This window comes from Meriones unguiculatus, chromosome 1 (assembly GCF_030254825.1).
Source record: "Meriones unguiculatus strain TT.TT164.6M chromosome 1, Bangor_MerUng_6.1, whole genome shotgun sequence".
NCBI classification, from domain to species: Eukaryota; Metazoa; Chordata; class Mammalia; order Rodentia; family Muridae; genus Meriones; species Meriones unguiculatus.
Genome location: NC_083349.1, coordinates 192,579,427 through 192,602,042, shown reverse-complemented (window position 1 = coordinate 192,602,042; position 22,616 = coordinate 192,579,427). Strand labels below are relative to the sequence as shown.

Genomic DNA, 22,616 nt, shown 5'->3' with positions numbered 1-22,616 from the left:
CTCGCTACAATTCCCCTGCTTCAGCCTCCCAAAGCTAGGACTCTTCACCATACCCCAATTTATGTGCCATGCATCTTTCTGAAGCCTGATTTCTATGAGACAGAATGCCACTTTTACAAACGAGGAAACTGAAGCTCGCCGAAATTAAGTGCAGTGGGATTTGTCTTGTGTGCTTGGCCCTTTAAAGGATCCTCAGTTGCCACTCAACTGGCCCTCTGGGAGCTCTTAGCCGTTAGAACTGCTTGACCCTATGACCTTCAGTGTCAGTTGCCTATTGGATTTCTGGGAACAGGAGAAGATATAAAAAGCCAGCAGAGGCTGAGAGAGATTGAGTAGGGTTAGAGAAGGGAAGGCAGTTGGTGCAGTAAGGGGATTGAGCAGGGTGAAAAAAGAAGGCAGTTGAGCCAGAGAAGATATTGTTAGGAGATAGAAGAACCCGCAAAGTAGCAAAAGACCAGCTATAGTTAAGTGGCAGGTCCAAGGTCACATAGCTAAAAAGTGGCGAGGAATGAATGATCTAACGGAATGACTGAATGAGGGCTTATGAACGCCCTCGGGGCAGACGTCTGAGGAGCGCGGCGAGTGAAGGCGGTGCACAAAGCCAGAGGCCGGGTCGCGGGAAAGTTGGTTCCACTCAGGCCTTCGGTACGGGAGGGCCCAAGGGAGCGCAGGCTCCCAGAGGCACAGCCGGGTTCTGCCCCACCCAGCGGGCAGCCCCGCCCCCGCTCCGCCCCCGGCCCGCCCCGCCCGGGACCACAGACGGCGCCCGGCGGCGGCGCGAACGGCAGCGCCGAGCGTGGCTCTGGGCTGGGTGCCTGCCGCGACTTCCCGCCCAAGGCCGGCCGGCGCGGGGCCCGCAGCGCAGGCGGCGCGGAGGATGCAGCCGCGGCTCCGGGTGGCGGCTGCCAGGAGCCTGGAGCTCTGAAGGTAGGAGCTCGCCTGCCCGGCGGGCGCGGAAACTTGGGCCGAGTTTGCGGACGGCGCGTGGGCAAGGGGCGGGTGGCGGTGCCCCAGGGCGCCCCTACCGGCTGGTCCGGGACGGAGCGCGGGGTCGGGGCCCTGGCGCTGAGGACTGGGGCGGTCGGGCTGCGGGGCCCGGTCGCACCGCTGCCCAGACTTTGCCAGGATGCTCCCTGGGCCTGGTAGAGCCCCGGAGCCCCAGCAGTGCCTGGGCGTAGGACTGGCAAAGAGTCAGGCGGATCCCTCGGGCCTCTCGCGGGACCGGGCTCACGCGGATTGCCGGGCGCCGATTCGGGGTGGGGGTGGGGATTGGGATTGGTGGCAGGCGCTGAGGTGCCGCGGGGCCGTGGACGAGCCCTGTTGGAACAGGACGCCTGTGGTTTTCTAGCCACCGCTTGAGTCATTCTCTGGCTGTAGCCCAGGCTGGCGGGATCGCCCCGAAGGATGTGGTTGCCTGGACTTTGCGGCTGGATTACACCCCCCCCCGGACCTCACTGCAGTCTGCGGCCGTCGATCCGTGGGGCTCCGAGTGCGAACCTCTTGGCTTTCGCATGTGTGCCTGAACTGAGCACAGTTGGGCGGTGTGTGTGGGGGGATGTGTGCACATTTAGGCCGTGCACGTATGATCAGGAACGGCTTTGCATGCGTGGCGGCAGCCTGTATGTCAGCCTCCTGGGGTGCACGTGCGTCGCAGAGCCGCGGAGTGAGACTTGGGGACACCCGGAAGCCTGGTGTGTCGGTGGGTCACCAAGTCCATACCGAGGCTGCCTGTGGGCCGCAGCTACTGTGGTCACGGGCCGGGCCGGGAGAGGGAAATTTAGTGGTGACCCCTTCTCTCAAACTGGGAGGTGTGGGCCACCCCGTGTTGGGGGCCTCGGCTGGCGAAGAGTTTTTAGAAGACCGTAGTCTGTTAGAGCAGAGACAATACTGATGCTGCAATCCGCCTGGGGTCGCGCTCTTCTTGGGGACTAGGAAATGGGGATGGACCCCTGGAGTTTGTCTCCCGGTGGGAAGGAGCAGAAGTCGTAGGTGGTTGGCCCCGTCCTGCTTCTGGCTGAGGTTAGAAGTCGAGTAAGAACTAGTAGAACTTGACATCTCCCGGAAGGATCGCCTGTGGTCCTACCTTCTCCTCCAAGCACCCGAGGTCACCCCGTGTCCCGGAAACAAGGCACCATCATTTTGGCTGCTGTCTTAAGCGGGGCGGGGCCTCCACCGAGGGAGCTTTCCTCCCCACTGGCAGGACATAATGTTACCTTCACACCTTTCGGAGACTCAAGCTGGCTTTTTGGAGCCCGCACTCCTACAAAGACTCCTGAGGGTCCCAGGTGGCTGGGTCTCAGGAAGTCTCCAGGGCAAAGGGCACGGGTTGGGCTGAGCCCTGGAGAGAAGGGCTCTTGAGACAGATGGTTAGAGCAGGTCCCGAGGAGCATTGGTGGAGGCAAGACCCGAGCCAGCCCTTAATTAACCCAGAGCTCCCCAAGGAGAGAGTAGGCTGGGTACCCTCTGAACCATGCAAGCCTTGTGGCAAACATAGGCGGGTGGATCTCTGTTGAAGGCCAGTTTGGTCTGCATACCGAGCTTCAGGGCAGCTAGAGATAAACGGTGAGACCCAGTCAGAAAAAAAAACAGTAAAACCAACCATATAAGCATACAGCAGTGCAGGATGGGGTCTTTCCACTTAGATACAGGTCCCTGTCTAGAGGGCCCCTGTTGCCATCTGCTGGGGTGGGAATAAGCTTAGGCCAGACTACCCGTTATGTTTTCTTGTCCCCTTGCTGATCTAACTCTGAGCCCCAATAGTCATTTGGCTACTGTTGAGAAAGAAGAAAGCCGGTCCCTGTTTGCTGGTGACAGAAGCATATGACACTTGACCTGTGGCCTACTCACAGGAATATTGCTTCCATTTGCCCTTTTCTAAGCTGCTGCTGGGAGTTTGAGGAGGTGGGGTTGCTCCCTGGAGGAAGGAGAGGAGGGCCATTGATAACCCCAACCGACAAGCCTCAGATGAACCACCCGTAAGTCGCTGGATCCTCACCTGCCTTTGGACTGTCTCTGCGCTGCATTCTTTTCCTTTAGGTAGAACCTAGATTTATTAAGGAAAAGTGCGGAAGAACAGAGTGGGAAAGGCTCCAGGGAAAGAATACCCGTGTTGTTTTTTTCCAGCACTTACTTAGTCTGTTCATCAGGAAAGTACAGTGGAAGTAGTTGCCAGCTAGGACTCTGGGCCCTTGGGGCCCCCCACCTCCCCAGGCACACCCTCCCTCTTTCCGTGTATCATGTGCACAAGGCCTGGAGATTAACACAGACACTCCTGCCCTGAGCCAGAGACCTTCCTGTTGACACCACAGCACCACCTGCTGGTCAGCTTCGACCCTCCTGCTGAGCTGACCCAATTTGGGTAGAATTGGAGAGTTACCCAGATACCTCTTGGGAGGGGACTGCCCTGTCCATTCAAGACTAGTTTGATTCTGGTTCTTGGGACCTGGCTTTGAGGTTTTGATTTTTGGTAAGGCAAGCAGGTAAAGTGTATAAAGTGTTAGAAGAAATCAGAATTTGTAGACAGTGCTGGGATCCCATGTCTTGGCTGTAGGAGAGTGTTGATACCTGTGGCATCTGGAGTAGAAACCAGTAGAGACAGACAGCCCACTTTTTGTGCCATCCCTTTCACCAGTGACTTTGGGATAGGTAGGTCTTTCCTGGGAAGGCAGAGCAGGGAGACAAATCAACCGACACCCCTAGCACTGCCCGGAACCCCAAGGGCTCCTATGGTGGGTATAGACTCGTATGTAAGGACACAGCACACGTATTTGTTCAGTGCATTAAAAACTACAACCAGAGCTGGCCAGTCAGTGGTGGTGCACACCTTTGATCCCAGCATTTGGGAGGCAGAGGCAGGCAGAGCTCTATAAACTCGAGGCCAGTCTACAGAGTAGCGAGTTCCAGGATAGCCAAGGCTACACAGAGAAACCTTTCTGTCTTGAAAAACAAAACAAGAACCTACCAAGCCAAACAAACTACAACCAGAAACAAAAAACCTCTGCATTTGTGGCTTCTCCATTCGGTCTGAGCTGAGTATTGCTAAGGGCCAGAGTCTCGGGTAGCCAGGAGTCAGAGTGGCATCTCCGTGGTTCCAGGCAGCCTGTGCTCTGACCTCCTTTGCCTCTCTTCTCTCCTAGGTCAGCAAGTCAAGTAGCAGCGGTTCAGGAGGGCTTGACACCTCTACAGTAATGGCAGAGAAGCGGCCCCTGGGGCCTCTGGGGCCTGTGATGTACGGCAAGCTGCCTCGCCTGGAGCCGGACCCCGGGTCAGGACACAGCCTGCCCCTTTCTGCTGGTAGCCAGGACTCCTGCAATTACAAGGGTGCATACTTCTCTTGCCCCATAGGGGGCACTTCCAAGTCAGGATCTGAAAGGTTGGCATCCTGGACCCCATACCCACCCTTGTACCCCACTGGTGTAGCAGGATCCCCACTCCGGACTGACAACCTGTTGACAAACTGCCTGCTCTACCGCCCTCCAACAGAAGGCTCTGAAAAGATACAAGACTCCAGCGAGCTCCTGCCCTTTGGTCCCCAGGCTCATGCGTACCCAGGCCCACCACTGGCAGCGCCCAAGCCTGTTTACCGCAGCCCTTTGTGTTATGGACTCTCCACTTGCCTAGGGGATGGGGGAACCAAGAGACCATTGGATGTTGACTGGACCCTGGTGGCTGGGCCCCTGTTGCCCTCTGCTGACCCACCCTGTTCTCTAGCCACAGCTCCTGGCAAGGGCCAATCCCTGGATGGGACATTCTTGCGTGGGCTACCAACTGGGGCACCTGGCAAAGATTCCTCCCTAACTTTTTCGCCATGCCAGGCATTGTTGGAGAAATATCGAACCATCCAGAGCACAGGCTTCCTGGCTTCCAAATACACTGGTTATAATTCTGGGGATCCCAAGCAAGCAATGTCTGAGGGGCCTTCCAGTCCTTGGACCCAGCTCGCCCAGCCCCTGGGACCACCTTGCCAAGATGCAGTGCCAGCCCACTACCCCCTGCCTCCGCCAGCACAGGCCTTGCCCTGTCCTCCATCTTGCCGTCACCCGGAGAAACAGGGAAGCTATGGCTCTCTGCTCCCACTGCCACCTGTAGGTGCCCACAAGGGGGCTTCGTACCAAACTGGTGGGCTGGGCAGCCCCTACCTGAGGCAACAGCCATCCCAGAACCCCTACATGCCCTCTGGGGTAGATACTTATTCCTACTCCCCTGCACCCCTCCCGGCACCCTCACCAGGACTCAAGCTGGACCCCCCTCTTGCTCCAAGGTGCCCGCTGGACTTTGTCCCTCCAACTCTGGGTTTTCCTTATGCCAGGGATGATCTCTCTCTGTATGGGGCATCCCCAGGGCTTGGGGGAACACCACCTTCCCATTCCCAGAACAGTGTGCAGCCTGTGCCACAGCCCAGTGCCTTCCAGCGAACATGCCAGCCTTTGCCAGCCAGCCAGTCATGCTCTGAGCCTGTGAGACCTGCAGAGAAGCCAACACCGGAAGCTCAAGAGAAGATGTGGCTGCCCAGCTGCAGGAAAGAGAAACTCCAGCCCAGGCCCAGTGAGCGTCCAGGGGTACCTATTGTCATCCGAGACAGTCCAGTTCCCCGCACCTCACCAGCATTGCATCCTTGTGCCAAGGAGCGCCAGTCTCTTCCACAGAAGGGTGTCAAGCCTCCCAGCTCTCCACCAATGCCTGTGATTGACAATGTTTTCAGTCTGGCCCCTTACCGTGACTACTTGGATGTGCAGACACCCGAGCCCACAGCTGAGCAGGATACTGCTGCAGCCACCAGTAAGAGCCAAGACAAAGATTGCAAGGAGACCTTACCTGTGCAGGATGGAACCGCCAGGTCTCACTCCTCTCTTCGTGAGGAGGTGGCTCTGGACTTGAGTGTGAAGAAGTCTGTGGCAGAGGCTGTCCCTGTCAAAGTCCCTAGTCCTGAGGGGCATAAGCCCACTGAAGCTGTGGACAGGCCAGGTATGGAAAATACAGTGTCGGGTCTGCCAGGCCTAAAAAAGATGGTCACAGAAATAGCTGAAGTGACTACAGAAGCCACACCAAGGACCAACTTCCATAGCTCTGTGGCTTTCATGTTTCGAAAATTCAAGATACTCCGTCCTGCACCCTTATCTGCAGCTGTTGTCCCCACCGCACCCACCCCAGCTCCTGCCCCTGCCCAGCCTGCACCCAACCCCTCACCTGTGCCCGTGGGACTGCAGATTCTCACTCAGCCTTTGCCAGTGGCGTGCTTCAACCTGGCCCTGCCTAGCCCACCAGCCATAGCGGTAGCCTCCCCGGCCCCAGCCTCTGCTCCAGCGCCATCACCAGCTCCCGCTTCTGCTCCAGCCTCAGGCCCTGCTCCAGTCTCTGCGCAAGTTTCCACTGCAGCTCCAGCCGACTCCCCAGAACAGCACTTTACAGGGCTGCACACGTCCCTCTGTGATGCCATCTCAGGCTCAGTGGCCCACTCTCCACCAGAGAAGTTGCGTGAGTGGCTGGAGACAACTGGGCCGTGGGGCCAGGCTGCGTGGCAGGACTGCCAGGGTGTGCAGGGCCTGCTGGGCAAGCTGCTGTCCCAGCTGCAGAAGTTCGTGTGCACACAGCAGTGCCCCTTCCCTCACGTGGTGCGGGCTGGTGCCATCTTTGTGCCCATCCATCTGGTAAAGGAGCGTCTCTTTCCAAAGCTGCCACCCGCCTCCGTGGACCATGTGCTGCAGGAGCACCGCGTGGAGCTACGGCCCACTACTCTGTCAGAGGAGCGTGCGCTTCGGGAGCGTGCCCTGCACGGCTGCACCTCGCGCATGCTGAAGCTGCTGGCGCTGCGCCAGCTGCCTGACATCTACCCTGACCTGCTGGGCCTGCAGTGGCATGACTGTGTGCGCCGCCAGCTGGGTGAGCATGGGGCAGCTCTGTAGCCACTGGAGCTGTGTGAGCGAGTGACAGGTTGACAGGTGTGTGTACTGCTTGCATGGTGGACGGGCAAGGGGCTGAATGATTCCAGGAACTTACTGGGGGCAAGGATTGGGGTTCCAGGGTCTCCTGGGCTTCCCTTGCCCTTTTGATTCTGTAGGCAACAGTGAGACCTAATTGCATGGAAATGTTCTTGGCCCCTCTTGGAAATCCTCTGTCTTAGTTAGGGTTTCATTGCTCTGAAGAGACCATGACCAAGGCAGCTCTTATAAGGCAAACATTTACGGACAGTTTCAGAGGTTTAGTCTGTCACCATGGCGGGAAACGTGGCTGCATGAGGTAGGCATGTTGCTAGAGAATCGAGAGCTCTACATCTTGATTGATAGGCAGCCAGAGGGAGATTGTTGCATGGGGGGAAGCTTGGGCATAGGAGACCCAAAGCCTGTCTAGGCCACACCTCCTAATAGTGCCCCGCTTCAGGGGCCAAGTGTTGAAACACCAGTCTGTGGGCGCCATACCTATTCAAACCACCATAGCCCCTGTATCTGTTTGTACCTTCTGTGTCATGTGAAGGCCAGGTACATTTTCCCTAAAATACCCACCATATGCTGTCCACTGTCACCTGGACCCCTGCTTTGTATTCATGCCAACCCACAGGCCTCAGCTTTGCTGTGAGCTTAATTCCCGCCTGCAGCCTTTGCAGTCCAGGTGAAGCATCTTTGTTGACTTTCCATGCCCAGGATCTGACAGGACCTCATGCTCTTTGCCATGTAAACACTATTACCTTTGAATGTACATTTTCTCTGGTCTCGGACCTGCGTGCACCTGTTGTACCCTGAATTGGAGAACTGTTTGTGGTTTTGGTTTTGGAAGGACCTCATTATATAAGCCAGAGTATCCTCAAACTTAAAATGTTCCTGCCTCCCTAATACTTGATTTATGGGTAAGTGCCCCATGCTCAGCTATGGAGCTTAAAAAAAAAAAGTTCTAGAAGACAAAAATGCTGCCGTGTTGTGTTGTTTTTTGGTGCCATGACAAGGAGGGGGTGGACCTGTTTTTGTGTCAGTAAAGTGGCTTCTGGATTTCTGGCCCTTTCTCAAGTCTTTCCTGCCTACTTGTCACACATGCCTGCCACCCAGCTCCTTGCCCAGAAATTTTCCCGAGCATTGTATTCTGCTTCCTTAACTAGCTGAGTACTCTGCTGTGTACAGCCCTGCTCAGGGTGGAGGAGTCCTGAGGCAGAGTTCTGCCGTGGAACAGGCCCCTTGCTGGCCCATGTTCTTGATTCTTGAGCCCTGTCTGGGGCCAGAGGGTCAGGTTCGTTTTCCTGGTCTTGCCTGCTTGTTACAGGTCTGATTCTAACAGTGAAAACTCCCCTGCCTCCCACTGCTTAGGTTTGAAGACCCTTGTTCCCCAGCTAGAGCAGCGGTTCTCAGCCTGGGTTGGCGACCCCTTTAGGGACCCTTTCGCAGGGGTGACATGTCTGGTTTGCTCCTGTCTGGGTTCCTGTGTTCCCCTGTCAGCCCAGCAGCCTGGTCTCTGGTTCTTGCCCTGGGGACGTTGTGGCAGAAAGATGATGGCTCTTTTGCATGAGAGAGCCTTTTCTTTCCTCACCTCAAGTTACTCATCTGTGTGGTAAGATGACCCACCAGTGCTTCCCGGCCCGCAAGCCTCCTTTCCTCTCCTTGTTCCCAAGTAGACTCTTCTGAGCTCTATGTTCATTGGGTAGAGAGCCCTGGTGCCCCCTGGGGAGGAGCGTCTTTTCTGCAAGCTCCCGTTGGTCTGGCCAGTGGGCTGTCTGTGCTGCGGTGACACTGCGGGGCAAGGAGAAGCACGGTTGTAGGTGACTTGGAGACGAGATGCAGGACCTCAAAGGTTGGATTTTGTAGTCTGACTTTGCTTTCCTTTTGTAGGTCGCTTTGACATGGAGGCCAGAACTTTATCCCCATCAGAACCCACCGTGACCAGAGATGAGCCAGAAAGCCAACAAGCCCTGGCTAGGAAGTCACCAGCCCCCAAGGTCAAGAAGCCAGGGAGGAAACCACCAACACCTGGCCCTGAGAAAGCAGAGACAACCACTGATCCTTCACCTCCCCCTGGTTCCAGTACCAGCCCACCGGGCCCCACCCTGAGGGCACGCTTCCGCAGCTTGTTGGAAAACGCCTGGCTCAATGGTGTGGCACTTCCTACTTGGGGCCACAAGGCTTCAGGACCAGACCGGCCTTCGCCTCACCCCCAGCTTCTGGGCAGCCAGAACCATCATCTGTAGCCCTGGTTGCTAGGGCTGTTGGGACAACCAACCATCTGGGGACCACTGTGTGCCTGTCCTGACATCCAGCTGCCCAGGGCTAGGAGTGTATATGAGGGCTGGGCCCACCTACCTGGGCAGAGACTTCCTGACCTTTTGACTTGAGGTCTTTGTTAGAAAGGATTCCTTCCCTTTAGAAAACCCTGGGCATTGGAGCCAGTCTGACCTGGCTTTGGATCCTGGCTGCTGTGTTCCTTGTTGCGTGTCCTGGGCAAACACGTCACCTCTCACGAGTCCTTGTTCCCCGTTTGTAGAATAAGACAACACAGCCTACCTCACAAAGGTTGTTGTGGGGATGGTGTCTGGCATACACCTGTTATGCTTTGGTTCGCTTCCTGTCCAGGACAGGCCTTTGACAGGCTGTAGAATAATGAGACTGAGGCTGGCAGAAGCTTCTTGTCAAGTCTTCATGCGTCTTGGGACCTGGTTACCTTAAAGTACCTATGTGTATGGTTCACACACATTTCCCCCGTCCCCTGCTGGTGCAGGGACCTGGCCTGGCACTGGCCTGAAGACCCTCTGTCTGCTCTGGATTCATATCAGCAACCTACCTGGGTTGCATCTCACACCCCAGTAGGGTTGTGTAGCATTGTATTCTAGAGCCAAGCAGCTCCAGGGATGATCCAGCAGGCTGTGTGAGTTCAATGCTGGGAGGTGTCTGGAGGTCTGGACTGGGCACTCTTGGCATTTCCAAGAGTGCTCTTGAGGCTACTTCCCTGCAGTGGCTGGCAAGATGGGGCTCCTGCCTTGTTTAACGGTGTTGATGAGAATGGCCCTGGGGGCCAGCTATTAAAGAGCATTTGGGCTGTTTTTAGAACTGAGATCTAGCTTGTATCTGAGGGCTTGTGGGTTAAAGTTGCCTGTCACTCTTCACCGTAGGCCATCCTTGTTCCTGTGCAAGATGTGCTAACGGCTCGTAGTCCGCTGTGGTCCTGCAGGCGGCCTCACGCCCACAGACTGGTCTTGTCTGCCTCCCAGGACTGAGGGTGTACCCGTTAGGGTCTGCAGCTGCCGACCTTCCCTGTGCATTCCATCAGCTTCACCTGTTGAGAACGTTCTTGGCCCGCAGCAGCTCCCTGCCCACCTCTATTTTCCTGAACACGGCTTCCCTCCACCTGTGCTGGAGCCAGTCCACCAGAGCTCATCAGGGCTGCATGCAGCTAGAGCCTGTGTCCTGCTCTAGTGGCTGCCTGAATTAGCTTGGCCTTGAGCCTGGATTTGATGTGGCAGCTGCCATTGCCTTTGTGCAGCTTAGAAGTTCTATAATGCGTGAATCTGTTTATCACCGTAACACCATGGGCAGAGAGTTTTAATGAGGATTGTTTGGGTTCAAGGGTTTTGCTTTTAGGTGGGGTCTCTATAGTTCCAGTGGGCCTAAAACAATCCTCCTTCTCCAGCTTCCCTAGTCTGGGTGTGTGTGTATGTGTGTATTACCACACTTGGGTTTATATGGTGGTTCAAGAGGTCTACGGCTGAGCAGCCACATCTGGTGATAGCATTCTTGGCAGAATTCTGAGGCAGATCCGGGCACCACATGGCAAGAGAGTACATGCATGTATCTTCCAGACAGCTTACAGAGCCGTGGGTGTTAGGCCATGAGGCTCCACCTGATGATTTTAATCTTAATCACCTCAAACACACCACCTCTGAGCACAATAGCTGGATTAAGTTCCCATCTTCCCCTCACAATGGGGATTAAATTTTAACATGTGAACCCTTGAGGGGGTCACGTGGAAACTACATCTAGGTCCTGCTCCTGGCCTTTAAAATGGGTGGGAATAGGAACTGTGACACCCATCATTACAGCAACAGCCAGGAGAGGGGTGTCAGTAACTCTGCCTCAACTCTCGTTCCCTTGTTAGGTGACAGTGCCATCATTTTACACGTCCTTCGTTTTAAACTAGTTTCACAGGCTCCTGAGTGAGTCCATCCCTAGCGCCACAGGGCTAGGCCCACACGTCACCCATCTGATGCAAGGAGGGGCTCAGGTCCCTGAGTCTCCAGTGTGAGGAAACCTGGCATTAAAACCCAAGACTGAGGCCAAGGGACTCAGCAGCCAGTTCTGCTGGGAAGCAAGAGTCTGCAGGGTGAGTGGAGGTACAGTTCTCTCAAGTTGTGGTCTGGTGGAGAGGAGCAGGGATAGTAGTGAAAATTTTGTCTTGGTAACCTGCATATGCCTTTCCTGGTTTGCTGAAGAGTTGGGCTAGGCTGCTGATGACTGCCAGCCAAGCGGCCGGGAGCATGGCCTAAGTGCCTCTTTGGTTTCCCTGCTGGAAATGGATGATGCTTCCAGCCCCACCTGTCACCTCAGCTGAGGTAGAGCTACAGGGAGGGGGCCAGTGAAGCCAGCCAGCAAGTTCTGGCGTTTTGCCAGCTGCTGTTCTTCATGCTCTTTGGGCCTCTTCCCTGGCTGCCATCTTCAGACACTGACAGTGCAGCCTTTTCAGGCTGTTTATTCAGCAGGAAGGGATGTAGAGCCAATTCTTTCTGGCTGGCCAGGATGTCTGTGCTAGGCTGGGGTTGGCTGGTAGGGTTCCTTGTGTAGCCTGGACATAAATCCTTGGGTAAAGATGTGATGACCCTGTCTCTCAAGGCTGAGCTATACAGTGGAAGCGACTCCCAGCAGTCCCAGGCAGAGAAGTGCCATACTTAAAGGCATTGGCGTTCACAGTGGCTCCCATTTCCTGTCCGGTATCCTCTAACCAGACCCCTTCAGGGTCATGGATACTTAAGACAGCCAAGGGATTGGTGTGTCTGTCACTTCTGGATCTGCATGGAGAATGAGCTGTGCATTCAGGGAATTGCCAGGCCTCTTCACACCCCCAGGAATAGGGAAGCCACCTCTTTTAGAAATCTGACCAGAAAGTGGATGTACATTTAAAGAGAGGCAGGTCTGGGTACTCAGTCCATTCCTTCTCTCAAAGCTCTCCCCCCCCTTTTTTTTCTTTTCAGCTGGCTTACAGGCCCAAAGTTTGGCGTGGGTGGTCTGTGTCTCTTCTCACTGGGTCAGTCCTATCCCTAAAGGGTGTCCAGCTCCAGACCTGGCCTGTACCTCTTCATACCTTCAGGTTGAAGGCTGTGTCTGGCAAAGTGGATCAGCGTGGTTTGACCAGAATCATGCTTCCCACACCCCACTCTCATGGTCTGTCTGCTAAGTTCCCTTACCTCACTGGGTTTTCCAGTTCTCCTGTAGTTTGGGGAGCCTTTGGGCTGTTGAGTCAGCCTTGGTCCAAGACCTCCGTGGCTAGGCCAGCTAACCACGAAACGTTGTAGATTCTGTAACTTTTTGAGTGGCTGAGTTGCTGCATGCAGCTTCTCTAGACTGGTGCTAAGCCTTTCTGAGTCTGTCTTGAGTCTCCTGTGGTCCCTTCCTGCCCCCTGATGCTAATTAGGTAAGCTAATATCTGGAGCTGAAAGCAACCTCTCATGCCAACTTCTGTTTCTCACTGAAGGCCCAGAGCCAAGCGTCTTTCGAAGGCTACCACCTCCTTCAGAGGCCGCCACCTTCAGCCCCCCAGGACCAGCTCTGTCCCTTGCTGTTTCTTGGTAGAAGCTCTGGCCCCCTCCCTAGGATGAAAGCTTGTAGGCCGTGCTTCCCTAGGCTCTGACCTGAGGCACTGTGAGATCACTAGGGGCTGTCTTGAATGGACCCCACATAAGGGCTCAGTGTACAAGAGCATGTTGAATACTCACCCTGGCTCTGGCTGCATGTTCTGTGTCTACATGCTGGTTCTTGGTCTCATCCTCCCTAAGTGTGGCCCCCATTTCATGGGGAGTTTGTGGTGGCAGCAGGCCCTGGCAGAACCTTCCATGGAACCTGAATACTTTTGTTCTGGCCCACTTGTGCATGTTCAGGGAGACTGTGGACTTGGCCTTATATGTGAAGGAAACCACTGTTCACCTCCTGGAGAGGTGGGAGCTGAGGGAATGTGAAGCCCCAGACAGGAACTGGGTGTGGAACCATGGACATGGGAATGCGTGTTTTCCCCAGTTTTATGCAGTGTGAAGGTGGGATGAGACAGGAGCTTGAAGAAAGTCCCTGGCTTGCCCTTTCTGCTCTGACCTGCAGCTTTGCTCCCCAGTCAGAGGTACTGTCTGAAGGCCCTGGGTGAGGTGAGGTGACGTGATGTGACGTGACGTGACGTGACGTGACTTAAGAGAGGTATGGGGTTTGCTGCTTGGTGAAGGGGAGAGCAGCACAAAGGGCTGCCTGGGGTTATAGGAAAGAGACAAAAGCTAGGTGTCAGGAATAATGCCTGGAGCCCACGGGCAGTGTTGGTGCACACCTTTAATCACAGCACTTGGGAGGCAGGGCAGGTGGATCTCTGAGTTCGAGGCTAACCTGGTCTACAGAGCAAGTTCTAGGATCAGCCATGGCTACATAGAGAAACCCCATCTTGAAACGATATCTGGAAACAAAATGGAGGATGGTGGCATGTGTTTGTAATGGCTACATTTTGGAGGCTTAGGCAGGAGGACCACTGCTTGGTCTACATGATGAGAAACTGTCACAGATAGTTACCATCTACCAAGGTGGAGGACAAGCAGGAGGAAAGGAGTTGACATCTGGGGCCTTTTCAAGGGCCTGGAGTGGTTCTTGACAGCATCCTTACATTGTGGGGAGCTCCCCTTGGCACATCTCTGTTGTCTCCCAGTTCTCCCCTTCTGGTATTGTTACTCTAGCCCATGTCTAGCACTGAAATGGCAGAGGAGGAGTCATCCAGAGCACCCCTTGGCTCTACAAGGCAAGGTGGGTCTCTACAGGCCAGTGCTGTGGCAGTAGTAGCTCAGGAAGAGGTTTGGCAGATCACTGATAGCTCCTCCACATCATCTCGCAACCACGGTGATTAGCGTGGCAGAAGAAGAGCCTCTACATTTTGTGGGGTGCAGCCACTGCTGTGGCAGGCTTCAGTCCTCCAGTGCAGGTCCTTTACGTTGGCGTCTGGACTACGGTGGTGCAGTCATGGGTCCAAACCCAAGCCCCATGTAGAAAGCATGCTATTCTAGCTGTCAGGCGGAGAGAGCTCAGGTTCAGGTGCACAGCTGGCTGCTGCCCTTTATTTGAGTCAAGGTCTCAAAGGCTCAGCCTGCTTCTTAGGAAGAAGCCCTTGCCTGGGCAAACTCAACAGGACAAGGAGAAAAGTGATGAGCTGCGGGTTCAGCATGGACCCACGGCTGGGGCCTCTGCAGGCTCCGGAGCTGGGGTTGCCTGGAGGGAGCAGAATGGGAAGGCTCAGCAGGTTTTCCATCCTCAAATCCCTCAGAGACTTATAGGAGTGGTGGCTGTTCCCGGGATACTCAGAGTCAGTGTTCCCTGGGGGCTCACAAGAAGGGTAAGAGCAGACATGGCCCTGCAGTGCTGTGTGCTGGAGGGAAGACCAGAAGGGCAGAATAGCAAGGCTGGAGACAGCAGAGGGATGGAGGACATGAACAGAGGGAGGGGCACTGACCAAGGACGAGGCTGAGCAGCTCTAACTGGAGACCCTCAGTTTCCTGCAGGGAGCCCAGGGCTTGGCGCATGTAGTCTTGAATGGCGACCTGGGCTGGTGCAACCCCAAAGAAGGCAGCTTGTACTCTGACAGTCAGTGGCTCCTGCCTGGGAGGATCATTACAGGCTTCAGGGGGCTGGAGAGATGCAGAGAGGCCCTTCTGTCCAGCCCCAGGACCCACCCTTTCTGAACCGAAGACTCACTGGAACTCCACCACCACCACTTGACCGAAGTTCTGAAGAGGCTGGAGGGCTAAGGTTAGCTGAGGTCAGGAGAAACAATACGTGTCACGTCACAGCATTACACATTACAGCTGTGTAATGGGGAAGCCACCCTTTCCCCTTGCCTCTGGCCCCTCACATCACCCATTTTGTCAGCAGTCCACGAAGCTCCTGGGACTCGGAACTGGTCTTGTTCGCCAGCGCCTTGGTGAAGGGGTGCTCCAGGATCAGGAGCCACATGTCATAAAGCACTAGGCGTGCTTTCTCCCCTAAAGCGATGGGGTGGACGTGATAGCAGTGAGGACTCCTCAGAGTTCTGGGATAGGACCACACCCCGGCCCAGAGGTGCTTGCCTGAACTGCTTCCATCCAGTAGTCAGCACACTTTGAGGGCCTGTCTTTGCTGCTTTTGTTAGACTAATGCGGTAAGTGACATTTTTAAGTGAATGAAAAACCTCAGCAGTAAGAAATTGTATGGCATGAAAAGAACATGACACACAATTTCCATGTTTGTGTATGAATGTGTACTGGAACACAGCTCACTTACTGTGACGTACCTTGAAGGGCTGGCTGTGTTCTCCCTGTAAGGGAGGAGCTAAGAGCCACAAAAGGAAAAAAAAATGTTGTCCTTTGTGGTAATCTGTCAGCCCATGTTCCTGTCCAGCGGAAGGGTGATGACCTGGTGTCAGAAAACCTGTGTTCTTTACTGTCCCTGATCTTCCAGGAGGGGCTCTGTGATGACTTGCAGACACGTATGGCTCAGTCCTTGAGGAGTGGTTGGTACTGCTGTCTGGTGAGGGGGTGGTGAGGTTTCAACACTGATGGAGCATGCACAGCATACCCTGATTGTCAGCTCCGAGAGTTAGGGCCGGGACCCAAACTAAGGCCCTGGGAGCTACAGAGCAGGGCCTGCTAGATCGTAACTGAGAGGCTGCAGAGGGCAGGTGGCCGTGATAGCCCTTACGTGAAATCAGCATTTCCTAGGCTGAGGGGTCCACCCCAGAACAGCTCCACGTTGTGGCTTCTGGAGACTAAGGCCTTGGATTTCTCCAATATGGATATATAAGCCTGCTCAACTCTTCCTCTCAGGGGCCTCATGGGGTAGATGCGATTCTGACCTTAGTGGTAGAGCTTACCACGGTTGTCACCTTTGTCAGGACAGAGGATTAAAATGAGCATCGAGGGTTATGACTGGAGCCTCCTGTCTCTCTGAGCCCAGGTTCCCACAGAACTCTGGACCCATGTTCTCCCTAGGGTCTGGCACTCAAACTTTGCTGTTGAGGGTTCTGCCCCTTCTCAGAGGAGATAGTGAGGCCTACAGAGATTGGCTGACCCAGAGCCGAACGTGGGGCCCAAGTTCACTCACCATTGGCTACCACGCTGGATTTCTGGAGGGTGGGGTCTGTTATGTGGTGGGCCAGGTGACTGGCTAGGCCTTGGAGGTGGGTGGGGACGGGCCTCTTGAACTTGTATTCCATGTATGTGCTCACCCACTCCTTCACATTGCTAGGGAAGGATGGGAGATGTAGCACCATGGGCTCTTTGCTTTTAGAAAGCAAGCGTTGACCTCAAGTGCACACCCCCGTGTTCTTCCTCCAAGGGCAGAGGTCCGAAAGGCTGGCTCAGGCCATCTTAGATCAAGTTCTTACTGGTGCTCTCCAGCCCACACCTGTAACCCCTGTTTTTGGGTCAGGGGTGGAGTTGTCTAGAGATATATCTCCAAGAGAGTAGCCAAGCAGGCCAGGTAAACAGCGGGTTGGGGGTGTTAGGGTGGGCTGGGAAACTGGACAGATTGGATGGGATATTCAACTCACCTGAATAGGAGCAGGGGCCGGTCCTGGGGATCAGCCTTGTAGAATCTTGACACCTCCTGGGTGACCTATAGGAAGTCATAGAAGTCAGGTTGGCTGGAAACTGCCTGTCCCGAGGCTCAGTATAGGGTGGTCAAGCTCTGGACAGGGTAAGGCAGGACCTGAGAACCTTCTCCAGTGTGGTCTCCTGGGGATGGATATCTGGTGCTAGCCTCGTCACTGACTTCCCTCAGAGCTTTCTCCTCTGTCCTCTGTCGGCCAGCTTTACCCTCAGGGCCCAGCTAGGTTCCCTCTATGCTTGCCTTCCCACCTATGCCAGGCTGGTGCTGCTTTCATTGGGCATCAGTATATCTATCACCAAAAGCTAGAGAGGGCAGGTGAGGCAGGGAGAGCACCCCAGTCCCAGAAGCAGGGGAAAGGACACCTCACCATCGGGAGGATCTGATTTTCCAGCAGGATAAAAGGTTGAGACCCAGGCAGAAGCAGCTGGGGTAGGAAGGGCCTCATGAGTGTGAAACTGATGTTGATGATTTCCCGGGTTAGGTCTGCTGTGTTGTACCCTGCAGAGTCACACACAGTAATCTGGGGAGTTGGAACAGCTGCCCTTTCCACCATGGCCTGCTCAGAGCTTGGGCAGACTGCATTGGGTCTTTCCCGGAACCCAGCCAGCATCCTCCACGGGCGGGTGAGGAGGCCTGGGGCAGGTGCTGCTCTAGACTCACCATCAGAGCAAAGGCTGTTGACCAGGTCCCCAGGCGACCATCTGGAGGACTTCACCTTGCGGTACAAAGTCCAGAGGATTTCTAGGCCCGAAGGATCCGGCAGACCAAACACAAGGGAGGCTTTTACCTCTGTAGAACCAGGCCTGCAGGAGGGTGCAGGGGCGACAAGGGAAGCCTGGCTGGTGCTGGAGGTGGTGGTGTGAGGGACTGTGGCTAGCTGAGGGAAGAGCCTCCCTGCGTGACTGAAGCGGTCACATGACCCCTGCAGGGCTGGGCCTCCAGCAGTGGGATAAAATGTCCTTCCTAGAAGGCTGTTAGGAAGCCTGAAGGATGTGCCTGGCTAAAGTAAGTTTGCTTGGTCTCCTCAGTGAGCTGGTTCTCACAGGGACCCTGGGAATCTCATTCAGGGAAAGACTGAGTAAGGTGTTATTCAAAGAGGTCCCAGCTGGCCGGGAGCTCTCAGGAGGTCTAGTGGGTACAGGAAAATAGCCTCAGCTGCAGTTAAAGAAGTTAGGGGGCTCTGGAGAGAGGGAAGCAGCAGACCTGAGAATTTCTGAAAGCCTAGAGGAGATGGAACAGTTGAGGGAGGCAGTCTTGAGGCAGGGCTCAGGGAAAGACCTGGAAATAAACAGCCTCAGAAGCTCAGAACACTTGCCCTGTGAGCACCTATGCTGTTCCAAGGCTGTGGAGATAAAACAGGCTCAGGGCAGGGAAGTCAAAGAATCGGACTTCAGTTTCTTAAGAGGGAAAATGTTTGAGGCAGCTAGGACCATGGCTTGGATGAACCCATATCCCTGGAGGTAGTCCGCTTTCCCAGCAGCCCAGAATGAGAGAGTCCCACCCACAGAGTTACATATATTTACATATAGTTTACATGACCATATACCCAGAATAAGTAGCTTGATGAACCCTTTGCCTGCCTTTTCACTATATTGAACCCCATCCAAACCCAACAGCTAGAATTGGGAAATAGCAGAAAGGCCACCTGAGGTAAAGCAGCCCAGCTGGTAGCGGAACCAGTGTGGGCCTCTACCCACCCATCTGGGCTACGGTGTTTCTGGACACTCAGGCTGAGCAGCACCGGCTAGGTTCCTGTGCTGTGAAGGCCCAGGTCAGCTGGGAACCCTGCACACTCACCGAAGCAGCAGGCAACTGACATTCTTGAAGTTGGGGAAGGCCTCGTGGTAGATGAGCTGTAGCTGAGGCAGAGGCATGGCGGTCAGTCTACCCACCCCTGCCTTGTGTCCCTCCATCTGGCCTGGCCTCTGCAGTGGTCTCCTCCCTGATCCTGGTCCAGCTGGGCCTTTCCTGGGCTGATCCCCTCTAGCAGCCTGGGGTTTGTGATTACTTTGTACTGAAATCCTAGCTGGGATCCATCTGTACCGTGGCTGTACATATGCAGGCTTTATCTCTGCAATCCAGTCACCCTGGGCTCTGCGGCCACCAGCCACCAGCCTGGGCTGCCAGTCCCACTCTCATTTGCAATAGAATCCTTTGCCAGCCCCTCTGCAACTTGGGTTCCCCCAAAGAATGTTCCCTGCGCCCCGGTGCTTGGGAAGCTCTTCACTGTTTGATGTGGCCACTCTCTGTCCAGCCCACTGCCAGATGTGGCGCGGAGTGTCTTTGACCCCTACACTTAGGAAGCTGAGGAAGGTTCACTGTCAGCCTGAGCAACATGGTGAGAACCTACTCAAACAAACAAAGAAATGTAAGCCACAAACAAAATGAAACAAAAAAACCCAACCAACCAAACAGACAAAAACCAAAACCCTACAACCAGTCCGGGTGTGGTAACTCATCCAGCTTTACAGCACTTTGGAGAGGGATGCCCAAGGATCAATGCAAAGCCAGGTGTAGCTACATTAAAAACCCTGTTTCAAAAAACCAAAAAAGTGCTGGGCATGGTGGCACACGCCTTTAATCCCAGCACTTGGGAGGCAGAGGCGGCTGGAGTTCAGTGAGTTCCACGCAAGCCTGGTCTACATAGTGAGTTCTAGGCCAGCTAGGCTAATAGAGAGACCTTGTCTCAAAACAACAAACAAGGAAAAACTAAAAGAAAAGAGAGAGGAGAGAGAAAGAGAGAGAGAGAGGATCCATTGCCATGGTACGGTGGTGGCCTAGTGTGTACAGAGCACTTCACCCAGCAGTTGGCTCGCCTGCTTTATTCCTTCCCACGGTTTCTGAGCATAATCTCGCCTAGATTAGATTTGAAGACTGTAGCTCATGTGGCAGTAGCAGTCCTTTGGTTCCTGAGCGGCACATAGAAAGAAATCATTCAACAAACAGGAAACTGTGCCCTGTTCGGTAGGTGAGAAACAGCAGTTCCTGTCCAGGATAGCTGCCCTGCTCCTGGTTCCAGGATGGAGGTAGCAACTGTGTGCTTCACCTCACTAGAGTGTTGGTGTTCCTAGCCCTGGCTGAGGCTATGTGCTGACAGAAAACAAGTAGCCGCACCGCAAGAACCTGCTTTATTTCTGGTAGTGAGTCCTCCCCCGCTGTGACATCCTCCCTCTGGAATGACTTTAAAGAAGTTCTGCCTACCCTCTCCGCAGACTCCTTGCAGGAGCACAGCATGGTACTCATTAGATTTTCCTATATTGTGTCTAACTGCTGTTAGGAGCCAAGGCCTGTAGAGTGTGTGTTCTGGCAGTGCCTGGCATCCTCTGAAGGAAAGCTGAGCAGAAGGATTACCTTCCTCCACATCCCTCTCCCCAGTGAGCAGGTGCCACACCTGGTCGCAGATGAGCCTAGTTAAAGGCCGGTGCCCCCGGGGTCCCGGGTTCCAGACAGCTGTTATGAAGAGTTTACTGTTGATCCTGAAGGTCACAGAGTGGGTCACATGACTAGGTCTTGGTGTGGAGGAACTCAAGCCCTGCAAAAAAGCATCCTGGCCAGGGTGAGGCAGGGTAGAGGATTGGGTAGAGGACTCTGTGAAGCCAGAGCTATGTGGGGCAGAAAGAGGGTTGGAGAAGTGTTGGAGGGAGGGGTTGGGCATGTGGGTTGGGCTGGAAGGAAGCCATGACCCAGGGTGGCTGGGTCGTAGGGCCATCAGGGGTGCAAGGTTTGAGGTTTTAATGGAAGAGTCTGTAGTTAAGGGTGCAGCCACAGACACAGGTTTAGTAGAGTCCCTTGCTCCTGTGGTGACAGAGGAAACTGGGACCAGGATTGAGGATAGTGGGGAGAATGACATAGATGTAGGTGGTGGGGATGGAGGCAGGGGCAGTGCTGACAAGGGGGCGCAGAGGGAGGATGGATGTGAAGGTGATGTTGCTGAGGGCAACAGCATCACAGAAGTAGCGCTGGATACTGGGCGTGTACCCAAAGCTACAGTGTTTTCAGATGACCTAGAGCCCACTGTAAGGGATTGGGAGGTAAGGTTCAGCCCTGATCTCCCAGGAGATTCGGGCAACAGGGGCTCTGTAGCTTTCAGTGTGTTAGGCATCCATGATAAGACAGGCAGTCCTAAGGAGATTCGTGCAGCCATTGCCAAAGATGAGGATGCGTCTGGCCTGGAGTGGCCATCCCTCCATGCAGGCACTGGTGTCTGGACAGTGGGACTGGAGGTGTGCCATAACAGGCATGGAAGTCTAGAAAACATGGAGGAAAGGGACGCTCTGATTAAACGCTGTGTTGGTTTAAGTGCAACCATTTTCTCCAGTGTAACAGAGCCAGGTTGTTCCATACAACCTGGAGGCCTTGATGAACTTCTGCTCAGGTCCATGTGTGGGAGAAGGCTGTGCTGATGGCATAGCAATTGCTCTTGGAGTTCCAGGGGCCAAGATTTCCTCTCCAGGTTTAGCCTCGGAGGACACTGGCTGAGAGTTAACAGTCACATGGGCTGCAGATGTGCTCAGGGCTGAGGGAACTGATTCAGGTATGACCCTGCCTGAGGGCCTGGTACTTCCTGAGAAGCCAGGAATTGAGGGGGCCTCCTGACCCCCAGCTGCTTCTGTAGAAAGGGCTCCTGCCCTCCTCCCCAGGGCCTCCAACTCCCTCTCAACTGAGTTGATACCACCAGAAGTTTCTGTCAGGATGCCCAGTAGAATGCTGTTGCTTTGCCGAGCAGATGTGCCAGGAGCTGGAGGAAACTGGTCAGGGTCTTTGTGAGTAGAAAGAAGGGTCATGGTAGATGCAGAGACTACTAGGAAGACTGCAAAACAAGAAAGGCCTGCTGTTCCAAGGTCTGGTGGGCAGGCCTCTCAGATCTCACCCTCTCACATCTTGCTCACGTAAGCACTTGAGATCTGGTTAAGCCCCAAACCACAGAGCTACTCATTCAAGTCACCTCCTCTCCCTGATTCTAGCCCAGCAGACACAGGGATGCCCTTACCTCTACCGTGAAGACAAAGGAAATGCCTTTAGGATTTGTCTGTCTAACTCCATGCTAAGACCCTTGTGTCAAGGACCCCCCCTCCCACACACACACAGAGAAGTCTCTCAGGCCCAAATGGTTGCCAGAGTTGAGAGTCTTGCACACTCTCTTCAAGCCACCTCTGAGGTTCAGACTAACTCGATGGAGCTGGAAGCACTGTCTGGTTCTCCGCTGTGGGAGAGACTGTGACCTGACCACATTCTCTGCATATAGGGTTCTTGGGGGCACACTGGGCAGAGGCACATATACGTGAGGCATCTCTGGAGGCTCTGGGGTTAATGGCAAACCCTGAGTGCCCTCAGGGAGTCTGAGGTTTCCAATCTTTCCCTAGCATCCTTCAGGCTGGCCAGGGCCAGGGAAACATGAAGGGAAGCCCTGAGGTGAGAGCCCTGGAGTTCACTGAGGAGAAGGATTCCGCCTTTCCCTACAAGTAAGCAGGTGGTGATGGCGGAAGGGCTTCTCCGCTCACCTTCCCCATCTCAACTCACCAGACAAGACAGTTCCAGTCGCAGGAAACCACTGCTTGTCCATGCTGCAAGCTCCTGCCAAGCCTTCCAGCATCAGGTGACAGACACAAGGATGCCCTTCTCAAGTCCCTTTCAGGAAAGGAGTCACCAGGCTTGGGTGGAACTCAGTGCAGAGCTCTTGCCCAAAATGCCAGAGGCCCTGAGTTCCACCCCCATCATCCGGCTGTCCACTTCTGCCAGCAGCTGTCCAGAGTTCTGCCTCCATAGCAAGGCACCCTGAAGCTGCCCTTGTCACCAAGTGGTCTACTGGAAAGCCCTTGTCTTGTGGGC

General features: G+C 54.7%; 2 protein-coding genes across 4 annotated transcripts; one reads left to right on the top strand and one right to left on the bottom strand.

Moving 5' to 3' along the window:
• The first annotated feature begins 759 nt into the window (after positions 1 to 759).
• C1H15orf39 (chromosome 1 C15orf39 homolog) lies at positions 760 to 10,022 on the top strand. Of its 3 annotated transcripts, none has more exons than XM_021661631.2 (3): positions 760 to 927; positions 4,137 to 6,879; positions 8,811 to 10,022. In XM_021661631.2, exons 2-3 carry the CDS (start codon positions 4,188 to 4,190, stop codon positions 9,164 to 9,166), a joined length of 3,048 nt encoding a protein of 1,015 aa, XP_021517306.1. In that variant the 5' UTR covers positions 760 to 927; positions 4,137 to 4,187; the 3' UTR covers positions 9,167 to 10,022. The 3 variants fall into 3 exon arrangements, with proteins under 3 accessions (XP_021517306.1, XP_060230531.1, XP_021517307.1); XM_060374548.1 differs by lacking the exon at positions 760 to 927 and adding an exon at positions 1,286 to 2,975; XM_021661632.2 differs by lacking the exon at positions 760 to 927 and having other exon boundaries at positions 4,137 to 6,938; positions 8,811 to 8,948.
• A 4,249-nt stretch (positions 10,023 to 14,271) lies between these two features.
• Positions 14,272 to 22,350, bottom strand: LOC110564261 (taste receptor cell protein 1). Its single transcript, XM_021661630.1, is given in 12 exon segments — positions 14,272 to 14,414; positions 14,656 to 14,801; positions 14,898 to 14,956; positions 15,060 to 15,184; positions 16,281 to 16,420; positions 16,729 to 16,793; positions 17,155 to 17,285; positions 17,448 to 17,590; positions 18,585 to 18,646; positions 20,179 to 21,121; positions 21,123 to 21,597; positions 22,308 to 22,350. Coding segments are annotated over 12 exon segments (2,475 nt in total).
• Positions 22,351 to 22,616: the final 266 nt, after the last annotated feature.